Source organism: Ambystoma mexicanum, chromosome 2p, assembly GCF_040938575.1.
Source record: "Ambystoma mexicanum isolate Mex_15411 chromosome 2p, UKY_AmexF1_1, whole genome shotgun sequence".
NCBI lineage: Eukaryota > Metazoa > Chordata > Amphibia > Caudata > Ambystomatidae > Ambystoma > Ambystoma mexicanum.
Window position 1 is genome coordinate 601,286,533 of NC_090923.1, and position 18,139 is coordinate 601,304,671.

Genomic DNA, 18,139 nt, shown 5'->3' on the forward strand with positions numbered 1-18,139 from the left:
CTCAAATTCTCTTTTTAGCAGTGACTCTGACTGGGATAGGTGTTTGAACTTGGAAACAACACTGCCATTGAACATATCCCCATTTTCTTACTCAACATCAATGATCATCCAAGAGAATCCCTGATTGACACCAAAGCCAAGGTAAATGCCGTAGGAGAGAAATAATAGTGCGGGTCCCCCAAAAGGGCACTCCTCCGACATTGGCATTTTCCTAAATGGATATCAAGAACCACTACCAAGCAAAGGTGTAGTTTCAGCCAAGTGTTCTTACAAGACTCCAAAATTCAGCTTCCTGTTAGTAAGACTGCTGCATACAATGAGTGTATTTTTAGCTTCAAGACTGCCATTCAAATGGGACGTGTTCACATCTTACAAAACATTATGACAGCTCAGTACCCCAACACAGTTAAATAAACAAGCAACCGTTTTCCTTGGGATTGGGAAATTGAAAAACTTTTAAGTAAAACTAGATCATGAAACCAACATTAAACCTACAGCACAGTGATATAGAGGCATACTGTGACAAAATGATCACTACTCTGTAGGAGTACAGGGATGAGAAGTGGCTAAGCCACCTACTCAGCCCCACAGTACAACTAAACCAGCAGTGATCCCAATCATAAAGGTAAAATAGGCACAGCCTGAAAGGTATGCATCCTTCAACTATTTTGGTGGTGCAGGCTGAGGGTAGGCTTCATCTTCAGGAGGGGTGTGAGTTGATAACCTTAGCAACCCAAATTTGGTACAGAATAAAAGAATGTCCATTCTAGGTTCCATAAAAATATAGACGTTTAATCAAACAATACAATGCAAAAAACAAATCACAAAACCCATCCGAATAAAAGAAGCACATAGAAGGCAGACTTTTCTGAAAGGCGCTGTGGGTAGATGATCAGGGATGTTCAGGTAATAGAGTGGTAATAATGCCACTGTTCAAGGATATGTCTTTAGAAGAACAAGGTTAAGAATGGGGGCTGGAAAGTCACTATGGTACCAAAAGTGGAACAGGGGGACAGACCTTCTTCACGGTAGCATGCTCTTATTTTTAGGGGATCAAAAGCATCGAGCCAGGGTTCTAGGAGCCAACTGAGGAAGTGATTTGGCATCAGGTAGGTGAGCTAGTCAACTGGGTCGAACACACATTGCGTTCTAAGCAGCAACGGCACAAAGAGGCTTGGGACACTCAGGCAATCTCTGGACAGCGGCCATCATTTAGCTATAAACTTGCCTCCTTCAGAAGCAAACTAAATGATTACATCCATTTCAGCCATCGTTAGGCAGCCCATATGGGCTGCACCAAACGATTTGTGTTCTACCTCCTGATCAGGATGGCTAGTTCCAGTGCTTCAAACCAGTCAAAGATGTCCATCCCCATTTCATACAGTTGGAGCAAGTCTTTATGGATGTGGAGGACAAGCTTTCCATGGGTGCCATCACTCCACATACTCTCCTCCTCAAAAGAGGTCTGTTTTCCGGCCTCCCTCTATTGCTCTAGTTCCAGTTTGCACAGCATCACACAATTCATCTGTGTCTGTTTCTCTAATGCTGTTAAATCCATCTGCTTCTCTGCTAGGGCCACCTACCTCCACTCTAAAAGGATCTTCCTAGCAGTCAGCTCTTCCCCCACCTTGGGACCTAACCGAAGTTGGGGACTTTACTGAAACTCTGGACTACTATAAAACAACACTAACCACCCACCGGGAGAATGGCGGGAACAACTGTTGCTATAACCACAGCCACCTCAATACCTACACCCCACAGGTGAATGGGTAACTGAGTTGGGGCTCTAGATCACCGCTGGCCCCCATAGTCTCATTTGCCAACCTTATCTTCCTCAAAAGTTTGAAGGCCCTTATGTATTTCAGATGTATTAACCTTACTGCATGGGTAGTCGCCAGACCTGACATAGCTCACGAAGAACACTGGACTTCAGTCCCCTCGCTAAGCTCATGTCTAGGTCCGTTGTGCAAAATCCAAAATAAACATGTCAGTGTTTCTAACATTAGCTGCACAGTCTTTTATTTTGGATGACTAAGCTGTTGGAACAGTCTGTATCCAATTCAACCACTGCTGACCAGTGTGACAAAATGACTGCTGCTCTGCAGGAGTACAGGGATGAGTAGTGGCCCGCCTGCTCAGTCCCGCACTACTACTAATCTAGTATTGATTCCATTCATAAAGGTGAAACAGGCAAAGCCCCAAAGAGACACCTTTTGTTTGCCTCTTTTGGTAGTACATGCTATATCTTCAGGATGGGTGTGAGCTGATAACAGTAGTAACTCAAACAGATTTAGTGCAATGGTCTGTGACACAAAGAAGATTGGGACAGGCAAGCAGGGTCTGAGTTGGTATAGCTCACAAGCTGTTCAATGTGGGAATCATGGCACAGAGCTGTTCTTTGACATCCGGGTTGCTGGAAGGCCCAACCTAGGCTCTCCAGGGACAATCTGAACACTTAGTTCAGCACATCCAGTCTAGGAAGTTGTCTGGCACTTACAGGGGCCATTCAAATCCAGTGAGCAGGATCCTGGTTCCAGTACCCAGCAATTGAAAGTCGTGGTCCAACAGCAGTGTCACCCCGCTGTTTCTTGGGGATGGTTAGGCGACAGTGTTCTCTTCTGCCTTGGATGCCCTCTGCCTTTATGGCAGATTGACTTTTGAATGGACTGCATGCCCAACAGAGGTCCAAAAGTGTATTCTTCTACATCTCTTCATGGCCCATAGATAAATCAAAGAATGAGGGCAGCCCCTTTTCTATTAACGGCAAACGGTTGCAGGGGATGGGCCCAAAGCAAGCCTTCTGTAAGGGTCCGATACAATTAGTTGTAACAAGTGGAATTTGCCTTATGACATCACACAGAGAGTACCCTGTCTGCATGATAGAGAGGGATAAGAAAAAGGAACAGTCCCCTACCAGAAACCTCGTTGGTGAGCCCCTACTCTCAGCCCACCTCTCCTGTCTGGCCACTCTAACTCTGTCCACTTCCTGTGCCTGCTTACTTCAAAGGGACGCTTGTGTGTGAGGGTGGCTTTGTTATTTCATTGCTGCCTTTGAGGCACCTTTTCCCTGCAGTCCTCCAATGGGAAGGTTCTATGCCCTGAGGTAGTGCATTACTCTTCTGGAAGGAGAATCAAAGAGACTGCATCCTGGCTATTGTCCCACATGACTGTAATGGAGACAGTCAGGGCAGGCCCCAATCCACATCAGTCCTGTAATAGCTGAGCCCTGCTCAGCAGAGCTGGCACCAGTACAATATCTATTGGCTGTGGCTATAAAATTGTGTGTTCTTACAAGTCACAACAAGGCATGGCCTATATTTAAAGGTTTGTGTGCCACCAGACAGAGTAAGTCATACAGTTATTATAATTTAGATCAGAGGTGCAGAGGATTAAAAGAACACCTCTGGCTGAAAGAACTTTGTGTTCCAATAGCAGTTAGAAATGCACATGTGACCTCTGAACCTTTCTTGTGCCACTGAAGAGCCGGGGGCAGAGTGTTCCTGCAGGCTATCTCATCAATGGCACGTATTTGTACTGTAATGTTGGCATATAGCATTAATGTGCGGTCTTGTTAGCATACCTCCCTCGACATGATAGAATTACCAACATCGTTTTAGTATTAAAAATCAAAACACCCTGGCAGGCGGCATCCCATCACACATCACATTGATAGGAACATCCCACATCAAGCAATACACTAAACGCACCAGAAGAAGTGATGTGTTTTACCAACAGATGGTTTAGAAATAAATGTACTTTTACTTTTCAACAAAAAACCATGAGTCCGTGTTTGTTTGAGTCACAGTAATTGTGGTCCTTTGTGTAATCTCTACTACTGCTCATTTGTTCTTGAGATAGGTCTGGCTGCTTCGCTACTCCTACCACTAACAGAGTAGTACAGGCTTGTACCAAAGGTGAACTTATATTACCACTTGTAGTCTTAATTGTGTATAGTGGTCCCTAAGGGCACTGCACAGGATTCTGCCTAACAAGCACTCAGCGCACCATGCAGGAGAAGTAGCCCTTGCAGAAGCAGAAGGATGATATAGACACGGCCACTCCCGGTTACTCAGTGGATATTGTGATTTATGCGCCACACACAACCCGCCTCACTCCACTCCTCATCCTCCCTCCGGCTGGCGAGGGACCCCAGCTGAGTTCTAATCAGGGGAAAAGCCACGGGCAGAATGGAAAGTTCTGCTGATGGCCGAGGGACTCCCTAAAGAGGCCGCGCTGCTTCAATGGCCGCCCCCTCCGTACACCAAGCTTCTAACAGAGCTGGGGGAGGGCCGACTGGGTGTGCTTTCGTCTAAACTGTGCACACCAATTACCCATAGCCAGCAGCCCTAAAGTAAGCTTCAAAGTGCTACGCTATTATGGAAATCTATGCAAAAAGGACGAGTATACTCGTATTGCCTGATTGCAAGTGTGTGGTGCAACCTGAGCCCGACGGGACAGCGCGGTACCCTGTACATAGTCGTTAACCAGTGGCGCTGCCAGGGATCCATACGGAGGCACCACCATTAAACACGATAGTGATTCAATGTAAGTGGGGGCTGGTGGCGATTTTTTACATTTGAGGTACAGTCATGTTTGCCCATATTTCTGCAAGTGACTGAGCTTAGCAAGGAACTCAAACGAAAGACTTGTAGGGTGGTTCAGGCGCGTGTGGAGAAGGGCGTTGACAAGAATAAAAATAACAATAAGAATAATAAGAGGCTGAAATGTTACATTTGAATGCACCGTTTTTGAGGAAAACATGGTAAAAGTGATATATTTTACGATGGGTTCTATAACATGTAATACCTCCAATAGATGGGGGTCATGTCACCAGCAGCCCATGGGAACAGTGTACGCATGTTCATGATGGCTTTGCCCACAGTATATTCCAGCACCCCTACTATAAAACAATTGTAGTAAGGTGCCCACAGTATATGCTAGAAAGGCCACTTTAAAGGACATATCCATGATGCTTCTGTTCTGATTATATGCCAGCGTGGCCTTGTGAAACACTTTTTTGTATGCTATATGTGCCCACATATATGCCAATATTGCCACTGCAAAACAATTTCATGACGGTGCACACAAATATATGCCAGTATGCCATCCACAAACACATGATTGGTAGTACAAACATCTCCTTCACTAGGCAGAACGCAATGTATTCAATGTCAGACTGACCAATTGCCCAAACCTGGAGGAGGGTGCCTAGGGGCAGACGGGCACACTGCCCCTACTGGCCTCACTATTGGTCATTGTTGCAAAATGCCTCAATGTGGCCAGAGCTACAAGGTGCTGCCTACAAAACGGATCACAGTCCCAGGAGGATAGCTCAGGGGCAACGTGCTTGCCTTGGAAGCAAGAGGACAAGGAGCACCACAGGTTCCAGCCCCTGGTCAGCGCTTAGAAACCTCTGGGTATTAAGTGTTATAAATAACCTATCATATCATATCACCAACCAACCCAAAAGCAAAGGTTTACCTGAAAGAGTTCTGTACATTCAAGGTTCCTCAGACTGGACCAGGATCATGTGAAGTTCTGCAAAATGGTAAAACCCACCTGCCAACATGAGTAATTGGAGAACCGCTTCTGCTACTGGTTTTAGCCCATAAATGGCGGGTGCCTCCTTGCCTAACCCACCAGCAGAGAAGTCTGCACTGCCATACCTTTCTGATCTCTAACTCTGTAAACCTCCCAGGAAAAGTAGCCTTGGTGGATAGTGGCAGAGTCTAAATGTTAAGGGTGGCTGATCTGTGCCTAACTCTCTTGTTTGTAAAAACTTTTCTATGCATTGAATTACTTTAATTACAGGACTAAACGTAATATACATTTATCATCTATTTCCGAAAAACAAAACAATGTAAGTTCAATTATTTATGTTCGTAAAAAGTACAATAGTTAGTAACATATATGAGGACATAGGAATAGGGATGTCATGTGGGGGTGGTACCTGCGGCACCTGAGGTCTTCCTAGCTTCCCCTAAAAAGAAAACTTTAAAAAATAAATGGAAGCTCCTGGACTGTGGCCAGCCCCATGTAGCTCTTTGTTTCTGGAGTGGCTGCCTTGCTTGTTCAGGCCTCTTTTTAAAAAACAAGAGGTTTCACAAGTATAACACTTGAGCAGTGACCCAAATAATAGAGAATAGGAATGACAAATCATTTGGCTTTCTGGAATTGTATACATTAATTGCTAGACTCATTAAAGCTTTATTTCAGGCACACTTCAGCGGTTGAGTCACTGATCTGTTCTTAAATCCCTCAAATTCACAATGCAGATAAAAACTTCCAAGAAGCATTTAGAGTAGAATAAGGATCCATTTCGGACTATGAATTTTGCTTTCCGCAAGTTGAACTTATAGCATGGTTTTTTTCTGCCGTTGGCTGTGTTACAATCATCACAAGACATTCCATCTCGGTGACCTCGGTCACTTGACAAAATCCTTGTGCCTAATAGCTTGTGTACAGTGTAGAACGTTTGCCATAAAGTAGCCCTTGATTTCATTGTGTCCCAATTAATACTTTGTTGTAATGTGTCTATCTTTCCTATCTCCATGCCATGCTGTTCAGGATGTTTGGTTGCATGTATTAGGTAATGAGTGCCCAGAGTATGGAATGCCGTGTGAGTGCGCTGCTTTCCCTGAGCTAATCTAACCACTTTAACACACAGTTATGAACCCTCCCAATGGCACAACTTTGCACCAGACCTGCAGCTGAACTGGCCTGCTGTTAAATCTCAGTTTACCAGTTTAATGGTATCCACTGCAGAGTGTAATTTGTTTTCTGACTTTGAGAGCATTCAGACATGTGTTTGTTCATTTTACAATAAATGGTAAGATAGCTATAGCCGGTAAAATAGCCCAGTGGGTTGAGTGCTCACTGCTGGGATGTGTGTGTGTGTGATCTGCAGGTTTGAATCCAGGCAAGGCCAACTCAGCCTTTCATCCTTCTGAGATTGAAAAATGAGTACAAACACAGGTTTGGTGATATTGTATGTATATTTGTTCTGTATATGCATTACTGTACCAAGCTAGGCCTTCGCACCCTGTAACCATGAGCTAAGCATATTGCCTGTAACTAAGACATCCTTTTGCAACAGTGCCTCGATGCCCATGGGCTGTACTGCCCTTTACAAAATCGAAAAATAAATAAATAAATGTAAAGCGCTTAAGCTTAAGTGCTATATGACAACGCATCATTTCCATTTAGCCTTGGACATCTGCTTGCATTCACACTAATTTGGTAATATGGGCCTATACTCACTGATATTAACGATACATATGGTGATCCATTCTTGTATGAAATGCATATCACATTACAGTGATATCATATTCATATTTTTTGTGGTGTTTTGTCAATGGGTGAAAGGTTGTGGCCCATCGCTTCCCATGATGTCACTTCGGGGCAGACACGTTTTTATGGGAGGGCAAAAGGGGCACTTACCCAGGGCCCCTACCTAGGAGCGGGCCCCACAAGGCTAGCTGATCTGAAGAAGTAAGATTCCATTGTTCACCAGTCTTAAATAGCACACGTCAGGATATTTTATGGGCTGCTGCTGAGGCTCTAAGCCCATTGCCTTTCTGTTTTGGCAAGTACATTCTGCCTTGATCAATTCATCATGTATTGCTTTCTGTGTTCACTGTGTTATTCATAGTTTGTGTGTTCCTTACGGCACAACTTCTGTAGCATTCTTTCCTTCCTGTGGGAATTATGTTGATCATGTGCAATAGGCAACAGTGAAATGCATATTGATAAATTAGAGTGCCACAAAGGTTCAGAAGTTAGCTCAGTGTGTGACGCACCCATTGCAGAGATATGTGTTCATATGAAAAATTAGAATATCATATTCCAGCAAGGCTGGCTGAGCCTTTCCTATGTCTAAAGTTTATAAACCTGCCTGGATATGTACTTGGTTTTGCAGAACAACATCTGCTATTATCAGCAATGTACCTGCACCAGATCAGGGTTGCTATAAAAACTAACATATCATCCGTATGGTGAAGGTCTAGAAATTGGTTTGTTCAGATGGGGTGTTGTAAAACATAGGCAATCGCCTCCAATGATGGCATAAACTGTTAGTCCAAGAGGTTAATAAGTATCCAAATTCAAGACTATGGCACAAAAGTGTTCATGCTTGTATCCTGGATTTACCAACAGTCGATACAGTGATCCGGGTCAAATAATCTAATATATTTTACATTACTGTGCTGTCTTGTGTGAGGTTTGCCTTCTTGCCTGCTGCTGGTATCGTTTAGCCCATTACTTGATCTTTCTTCTTATGTCGGCCATTTGGGTGGAAGGGTTGGTAGACAGAATAGAGCGGACCAGATGTTGCAGGCCTCAGGCAAGCATATTTTAAGGTCTTCTTGTTTGACACAAAAAACTGTTTCCTTTTTGGTAAAATTCAAAGGTTTTATGCACTTTTATAAATAAAAATGTCACAAGCCATTGTTTTGGATATATTTAAAGCTTTAAAATATAAAACACAAACCCAGATAAAATGTGTTAAATCACATCGATTGGTATGCTGGTACTTATATACTTCCCCTGACGATGGAGAGAATTAAGCTATAACCATTCCCATTTTGCATAACACCCTTCTATAATATTTTGTTTAAAAATGGTCATGTTTTTTAATGTGATTTGTGTATTTTCTAAGTCTTTTTTTATAAAATAAGAACTGGAAAAAAAAGTGTTCAAATGCAGAAATTGCAGAGTTGGCACAAATCCCAGCTTCACCCCTTCAGCCCCTCGACCAATGTGTGATCCTGGGCATCACATTTAATCTTGTATTGCCTAACCTCTCAATATTGCCACTCCCTAAACCTTTCAAAATTGTCAGCCTTCAGAGTGATTTCCTTCTCATGGTAGGATCTTCATAAAAGCCTTATTCATGGTTTCAATGGCTACAGGGTTGCTTCCACTTTAATAGTGAGCATATTTATATCGCACACCACAGGCATTTGTTCCTTTGATATCTAATGGCAACACTATTTGAAAACCATATCCCACTTCTAATCTCAGTCTGTCTGTATAAAGACACTTTCCTTGTAGCTTTTAATCTGCCTCCACTATCCATGCTACGGTATGTGTAGCGTTCGCCTTCCTTCCAATTGGTGGTCTCTATCCACGCATGAGCACTTTTGCATTCGGTGAGGCAGCTAACGTGAATTTTCTGTCTATTATGGGTTACATGTACCTTTTACATACGGTCCTGCATTAATACTACAGGCTGCATATACCTTCCTGAATGCTATTGGTAAAAATAATCCTGTATGTGCTAGAACAGTTACCTCTTCATAGCCTTCTAATGTTAGTCTTCAAATGGTACTTGTTTATCATTCTGAAAGAAGAGGTTAAGGGCACTTAAAGGGAGTAAACGTGGCTTATTATGCTGCGAGACAGCATATCAACCTATAGTTTGTGAGCGCGATGTGTGGGGGACGGGTGGCGCGACCAGTATTCTTGACCCCTTAATTATTTTGGTTTGGTGGAGGGGGGCCCCAAAGCTGTCCGCCTCCATCCATGAAAGTAGGTTGCCAAGCACTACATTGAATCCTTGCTTTGATCAATCGACCTGGACTCAATAACTGGAGAGCACATTCCCTGATAGGCTTCGGCCACGCCTCTAGAAATCATAATTAAAATGTGTTCATTTAACTTGAAGTCCAGTCAATACCTAGGTGTGAGCATTTTCTGTTGTGTTATCTTCAACTTAAGATCACTTCATCTCTTCGTTAAAGGGACACCTGGCAGAGGCCAACGCCACTATTATGGAAGAAAAGGTGAGGACACTACAGGCTTTAGAAAAAAGGCCCTGGCCCTTAGCAGCCTCACCTTTTCTTCCATAATTGTGATGCTGCCCTCCGCCAGGCATGGGGCCTGCCCCACAAGTATGGAAGAATTTCTTTTTTTTAAATCCTGAAGTTCTTGCACATGAGCAAGAGCTTCTGGCTCTGGAAAACTGCCATTGGCCTCTAGCCGCCTCATTGGCTGGGGCTACCCGGGATCTTAGGGAGCCCCGGCAGCAACTCTCCGACCCCCTACCCATCTCAGAGACATTTTTCTAAAACAGCAGGCTCCGGGCCACTTAAAGCCCTGATTGTCCTTCTCTCCCTTGCTACTTCCTCACCCAGCTCCTGCAGTTGCCGTTTCTTTCTCATTCATGCCACGTTTCCCCTGACCTCACTGCCCTGCCGGGGGTCTCATCACATGCCATCTATCTTTTCCCCTTAGTCCTTCGTCGTATATATGTTTGCATCCCACAGTCCAACTTGCAGCTCCCTCCAAAACCGCACTCTCTTATTACGCTTTCTCTAAGTCTTCCTCGCATAGAAGCCCTCTCCCGTCTTAGTTTACTTTCTCCCGTCTGTTCCCCGTTTCTCCCTCCTCGACGATTGCTCACCAGGCAGGAGGGGGGTTGTGGGGGGTTTAATGGAAACCATACCCTTCTTTCTGGATTTCACTTCTGGCCCCCTTTGGTGTTTTGGCTGCCTCTGCTCTCAACGAGCGTTTGATTCGCCTCTGCGAGTGAGTTGTGTGTGACTGATTGCTCTGGTGCATACCTGCCTACGTTAGAGAACTAAAAACCCTGAGAATTACGTCACCCAAGCTCCGCCCACCGACCACGCCCACATATTAAAAAAAAAAAAACAGGACTACCAAGAAACATAAAAAAGTGCTAGGACAACAGGGCAGTTTTTCCCCAAACTAACAATTGCAATAGAAACAGGAAAACCTGGCAAATGAGTAAACTTTTGTTTTCTTCCTCGCCAGACATCCCAAAGCATTTCTTCCCCTTAAAAAGGGACTGTAACTTTGTACACAATGTTCTGCACTCGCCCATGTTTACATTAATTCTATAACTTGACAAGACCACTAGATATTCAGGCACAGTCAGGTAACGTTCAGCGCAAACTACCGTGAGCCAGAATGCAGAAACGTTTATTTGTGCATGGTGTTCGCGCCCAGGCAGCAATTTGCCTAATTCAGGAATGTTTATGGTTCATTTATTTAGTATTGTCCAGAACGGGCAGTAACCTGGAGACTCCATGCTCTTCCTCGGAGACCCGGAGAAGATAATAAAAAACGGAGTCTCCGGGCTAAATTCGAAAGTTAAGCAGGTATGCTCTGGTGCCATCTGCTGAGCGACGCACCACGTGTTGTTCTCGGCTGAGGGACGATGCAGGACCACTGCATGCACCTCTTCCAGCTGAGCGATTATTCTGCCACACCGATCGGTAGGGTGACCGACGTCCAGGTTTTCCCGGGACATGTCCGGGTCCGGGGTTTGCAACGGCCATTAAAATTGCTATTTTATTGTCACAACACTGTAAGAATTTTGTCTATCAGAGCAAACGCCTGTTTTGCATTACCATGGCAAGATTGGCAGAATTTTGATATGTTAGGGTTGGCTCGAACCCCCAACCTTTCAGGTACAAGTCACAATGCTTACTGACTCTGCCACAGAGACTGGCACGGGAAACGAGTGTACAGCAAGCTATGTTATATCAATCAGAGCAAACGCCTGTTTTGCATTACCATGGCAAGATTCACAGACAAAAGTGCACGAATGAGATCATATACAGTTTAAAGAAAGGAGAAGTGCTGGAAATATGATTGGGTGTTGGCTGTGGGGGCATGTTGGGGGAGGGGTGGTAATTAGTGGGCTGCAATGGGGTAGTCCCTCTTTTATGTTGTCGGTCGTCCCGGGTTTTCTTTTTGGAAAACTGGTCACCCTACCGATCGGCCCACGTTTATCCAAGGTGGCCACCGACCACGTGATGACAAGTCACCTGGACACCATTTTTCCAGTAAATGTGCAGGCGGTCCAGTTCTGAGAGACAGTGGCGACACGCGAAGTGCGCCTGTTCCATGTTTATAGCCTGTCCTGAGTTTTATTTAGCACAACAATGCATGTCGGGAGATGTAGTGCACACCTTCTTACAACAAATGAAATAAAAATTAGATGGAGGGCCTGATTCTGAGCTTGTGCTAAATGTAGAGTGGAAAGCCGACAGGAAACAGCACACTCTCACAGCAGTCCTAAAGTGTCCAGTTTCAAACGTGAAGGAGAGAGTTAATTGTTTGTAGCATTGAAGCGGTACCAAACAGTCTAATTAGAATGCAAAAAAGTTAGATGTCCCCACACAAGTAAATTTGCCCCTCCCACACAGTGTCTGAAGTTAGCCACGCTCCTTAAATTTGACGGATTAGCCCTCGCCTGAAATTTCAGTCTAGTGGCACCCTTGGTTGTGAATACGGTGTGTGTTTGGCTTCGTCAATTAGTAATTTATGATGCATATTCAGTTGCATTGTACAGTAATCCTATGCAAGACTTAGTGGAATCTGCCCATTGTAAGGCAGCCTTTCACTTCTAAGGACTTCACATTTTGCAGTTAAATCACAATGAGACAAAATAATTTGCTCATGATCGGACACTTTGGTTAAGCAGTGAAACTGGGATTTTAACCCTTTTTGCAATTTAGGCATTTGCTCATTTTATGACTATTTCTTGGTACACATATTTAAGCTTTGGCCATCAAGGACTACAATAATGCCTTCTGATGGTGTGTATTTGAAAAATAGACAAATCTCATAGTAAAGCAACCAGACAACACGTGAATACTCAGAAACATGTTGAGCCAAAAGAATATAAGTGCTTCTTTATTTTTCATATCCTGATTTGAAAATGGCAAATGAAGACAGCCTGAACAATCTCCTACTGACAGTGTTTCAAGCACTTTAGGAAATACAGGGGGTACGCTTATGTAAAAGCATACATTTCACAGAGGGGGGACGAAACAAAGTTGTAAATGCAGCCATAAGGGCAGAACTTTCATTGAAGGGAAGCACGAAGGGGAGTTAAGTACAAGGCAGAAGTAGAATAAAGAAGACATAGACATCATTAATGTGTCTTCTGTTTATCTATTAATGTATTGGAATTCCATTTAATGCATTAGAATCACAATGAGCAGACTCCAGAAACCAGCGCTGCCTGTCTCACTCACTCTCTGGGTATGGTTGTGGTCTCGTGCAGAGGAGATGTGACCTGGCAGTTAGGGCTGGACTGCCCCTTTTGGGGTTGGACCACACCTGATTTGCATATGGTCTTTTTCCCTTTTGTAATGGCTTGGCAGGCAAAGAACTATGGTCTGCGAGGCTGGCCAGAGCAATGCCAGAGGTAAAGATTAATTCTTAACCTTCCAGTCGTCACCTCTTTTGTTTTGCTCACACACTCTCTAGTAGGATGCACCACGGCCACTGTCTTTTCCCACACAGGGGCGCTCCCTGCTGCTTCAGTGGAGGGCCACATGGTGCTGCTTTCCAGCTACACACTGCATGGATTTCAGCGTTAATCCCTCTGTTGTGCTCCAGCAGCCAGCACCCTGTCTCATATTGTAGTTCACTCCAGCCTTGCAGTACCCCAGGTGCTGCCACCCCTCCTTCGAATGCCCACCTTCCCCGATATGGTAGAACTCACAGATAGCCGAGCATGAAGGCATTTTGGCCTCCCTTTCAAACTGCCATCATGTGTTATGATGAGGTGTTTTCCTACAGTTCTGCTTTGTCAAGATGACCCCTGCCACCTGCACACATTGATGCATTCTCCCTACAGGCTCCTATACTATTCAACACTGCAGACTCCAGACTCAAGCGCAAACAAGCGGGAGGTTCAAGCTTCTGTGTTAATGCACCCAATTTTTGGAACAGCCTGCCTAACCACATCAAGAATGAACCCTCTCACACCGCCTTCAGAAAGCTCTTGAAAACCTGGCTCTTTGACAGATGAAACCAACTCGGCCCATGATCCTCTAGAGACCTACCATCTCCCCTGACATTGTCTCTCTCCACCGGCTCTGTTCAAGCGCCGTGATACCTATGGGCCTGGGCGCTACATAAATGTAATAAAATAAATAAATAATATGCGACCTAGGGGGTACGATGGATGTATGATTTCGATGCATACACTGATGACATTGGATCTCAAGAACACAAGCGAGCGAAATAGGTACATACTATTGTTATCCGTATGCCCAGCGGCGTGTGACACAATATATAAATTCCCAGAAGACACTATTACAATTTTTGATGCTTTAAACAAAGAGTTTGAATTACTATGTTGCTCATCATAAAGATGTTGACTACAAGCGGCACATATTCCGGACCACCTCCCAGCACAAAGTTGAGGCATTGGCCAACTTTATGATGTGCTTACGGGCACCTGTGAAGCACTGTGAGGTCCATCCATATTCAAATTAAGAGGAGCTAAAGTCCCAAGTGATTGCAGGTTGTGAATCCTCAGCCTTGCGCAAGAAAATATTGCAAAAGCCTCACACTGCACAAAATAGTTATTTTGTCTCAAACTGCTATGGCCATTCATTGACACATTGAACGCAGAGATAAACTAAAAAGGGAGTCATCAATGCCAGCATATCCACCTCTAATGACTTCCACAATGACTGCAAGCAAATCCTCTGTGAAGACATAATACAGCTATGGATGTGACTTCCTGCTGGAGGGTTTTTGTCCTGCCACAGGGCAATCCAGCATGCCTTGTGGTGGAGAGAATCATTTCAGAGCAGTATGTTGAGCATCCAGATCTTCCCGACCTCCCACCACCATGACAAAGGAAAGAGCAGCCTCACAAAATATGCAAAGTCCCAATGACGAGAACAGGATGCTCCAGATTGTAACTGTAATTGTAATAGTCATTTATATAGCACCTTTTCCCCATTTGTATTGCCTCAATACGCTTCATGGTTGGAACGCCCTTGGGGACCAAAGTCCGTGTATCGGAGATTATAAGAGTTAAATTTAAGATGCCTGTGTGCATTCTGCCAGGTTAGGATTTAGGAGGGTTGGCTGGTTCCCAGCAATCAGCCCCGAGGTCAGGCACTGGTGGGTGGGTGCTGTTGGTGGATCAGTATAGAGTTCTAGTGCAGGTGATTCAATGTTTGCCCAGGTAGACCAAATTTATTTTTGTAGGTTGTCGCTGTACGTCAAGGGTTTCAGTGTGGATGGCTGTGTGAGCTGCTAGACCTGATTTGCATAGCCATAGCTGCATTCTGGAGTGAATGGATGGGCAGCTGTGCCTGCAGCATGTGTCCACAGACGTGGTGCGAGTTATACATACCTTTGTTTCAGGCAGATTTCCGTTCTGTGTTGTTTTCTTAGGTCTCACAAGATGGTAGATTGGTCGTTCGAGTGCATCTTTGGTGCTGTTAGCATACTACCTTTGTGGAGGATCTGGCTGGTGCCTTTCTTTGAGTGCAATAGGAAATAAATTAAGTTAAATAGGTCTTGCCACTTATGGCCGAGACCAATCATTAGAGACGAGGTCTGCATGGTGCATAGTGCAGCGTCTTCCCAATGCAATGCCGCATTCATGCCCCATTGTTTTTTGTTATTGTCACATGTTGGGTCTCAGTGCAAGACGCAGCGAGCGGTTATAGTCTCGCTCTTCCTGCTCTTGCAGCTCGACTAGGCTACAGGCGGGTGATATATATCCCGCAGCGTTTCCCCAAATAGTGGGAAGCGCCGTGTGTGTTTCACATTTGTTGCTTCATGCACTTGTTAACACCCACATGCAGACACCGCGTATATTAAGCCAGTAAGCTGTATAATCTACACGGCTTGAATGGCTTCTTTTTAGTAAACATGCCGCAATTGTTCTCTCACCTGGTGTTTCTTGTTTGCACTCCCGACCGGTTCCATTCCCTTACTCGAATAGCGGCCGCCATCTTGGCAGGAATTATTTATCCTCTGGCCGTTGCTACTGGTCCTTTCTTTGTTTTTAGTATTAGTTACATTTTAACGTTATAGCAGTCTTTAGTATCGTGTTTCCTGGTTTCAGGTGTATCATTCATCTGTGTGTTCCTAGTTAACATAGAGGTTGTAAAACAATAGGGCATCTATTCTTATTATGACTTATACTAGGTGTTCACAGTGTATGATTATGTTAAGTAATTTTGCCATATTTCTAAAAATAAATATAAATAAAGTGCTGTCCTTCTAGTTCCCTGTGGAGAACTGTATGGATATTTTATGGAATTACCAGGGTGTTATGTAGTTCATTCACTTATTCTTGCATGGGTATTTAATGGATTGTCTCGGTTTATAGGGGGTCTATTCAAGCAAGCAAGGGCCATATGTGGTTCATTCACTCATTCTTGCAGACCTGTTTTTTAAAGGAGCTAATTTCTGTACTGCTAGTGTTTGCCAACATATACCTTCATTAAGGCCAGTAATGTGGCTTTTTAATCTAGAAATCCAAAGCTGCTCTCATTTTAATAACATGCCTGCTAGATCACCACCCCTCCGTGGGTTTTTAACTTTCTTAAGGATGGTCCATTGTATGTCATTCTCAGAGTGCTTGTGCAGTAGATAATGTTCTACTAGTGGCGCATTAGATTTTTTTGTTCTGATGTTTGATCGATGTTCCCCTATTCTTGTTTTTATTTTACGGGTTGTCATCCCGATATAGATCTTGTTGCAGGGACATTTGATAAGGTACACCACATTAGAGGTATTGCATTTCGTCAGCATCCTTTGTTGCCAAGGTGTATTCCAGTCGATATCTAATGTTGTGGATCGATCTGTAAATGGGCAAGCTGCACAGGTTCTGCATGGTGTATGTCCTGTTGGTTTTGTTGTATTCCATACCGTTGGTTGGTTTTCATTTTCTTCCTTGTATGTGTGTACTAAGATGTCTCTTATATTCCGCCTCCTCTTGATTGCAAAGGTCGGAGGGTCCAAGGTTCTTTCCCCCACGTTCAAGATGGGCCAGAGTCTTTTGACTTCTTTCTTTATTTGATTGATGATGGGAGAGTGACTGAAGACTGCCGTGATCTGATTGTCCTCTCTTCCTTTCCTGGGATGTTGTTCCAATGTTGTTTCTCTTGGAATATTACGTTCCCTTTTCTTGGCATGTCTTATGGCCCCCATGGCTGTCCCGGATATTTGTTCAAAGAATCTGTTGTCCAGCAAGAAATAGTTCTTCGTCAGGGCAATCTCTGCAAATTGCATTATGAAGACAATTGGTATCTGTATTTCTGGTCTCTTGGCGTGTAGTGTCTTTTCTATGACTTTTAGTGTCTCGCCTTGCGGTATCCTCGAGTATAGAGACTCTATATCCATAGTTACGATGTAAATCTCATTATTAGGTAGTACCAGATTTTCTAGATAGTTGAGGACAGCAGTGGTGTCTTTCGTGTATGATTTCATATGTGTCACCTCATCTTTGAGAAAGAAATCAGCAAATTGGGACACGGATTCCAATTTGGAGCCGATCCCTGACACAATTGGACGTCCTCGGATTGGTGTAGTGTTTTTATGTATTTTAGGTAAAGCGTAAAACGGCGGACATTTTGGATTTCTGGGCGAGAGGAAGTCTGCTTCTTTCTGGCTGATGTTCCCTTCTGCTAGGCCCGCTTCAATAATCGCGTCAATCATTCTCCTTAGTAATTCCTGGGGGTCACCTCTAAGCTGCCTGTATGTTGTTCTGCCAGTGACTAGAGTATTAACCATTCTTGGTAGTCCTTCTTGTCCATCAGAACAATGGCTCCCCCTTTGTCCGCCGGCTTAATTACGATCTGATCGTTGTTCTGTAGTTCCTTTAAAGCTTGATGTTCCTTTTTCCTGAGGTTGAAGAATAGATGACTCTCTTCCTTCTCAATCTCTTCAATCTTTTTCAGTATGGCTTTTTCAAAGGTGATTGATTCTGGCATGATTGAGTGTGGCGGGATAATATTGAGATTTATTGTGGAGATTGGCGACTCCCTGATTCGGTGGCGACATGTCCATAAGAATAGTTTTAGGCGTATCTTCCTCATTAATTGCGTTATCGCAATGCGTAGTTCAAAGGGATCGTGTTTAGTGGTGGGGACAAATGATAGTCCCTTTTGTAAAACTTCCAGTTGGTCATGGCTCAGTGTTGTGTCGGGTTCACTACCAAAGATTCACTACCAAAGATTGTTCCACTGGTCTTGATATCTTGATTTCTAATGTTCTGTCTATAAATCATGGTTCTTGAGCGTTTTGGGCGTACCATCCTCTCCCTCTGTTGCCAGCGACCCATGGCGATTGATCTTGTCGCCATCCTCTGGACTTTCCACGGCCTCAGGGCTGCTGAAAACCCTGT

The 18,139-nt window shown here is 44.1% G+C and overlaps 1 protein-coding gene across 1 annotated transcript in view; it reads right to left on the minus strand.

Annotated features, from left to right (window-relative positions):
* The window catches only part of LOC138567762 (uncharacterized), a 111,093-nt gene extending 93,642 nt beyond the window's left edge, over positions 1–17,451 (minus strand). Inside the window, exon 1 of the mRNA XM_069646248.1 lies at positions 16,663–17,451. Within this exon, the coding sequence (XP_069502349.1) occupies positions 16,663–17,451 (789 nt within the window). The remainder of the gene's footprint in view (positions 1–16,662) is intronic.
* Between the last annotated feature and the right edge of the window lie 688 nt (positions 17,452–18,139).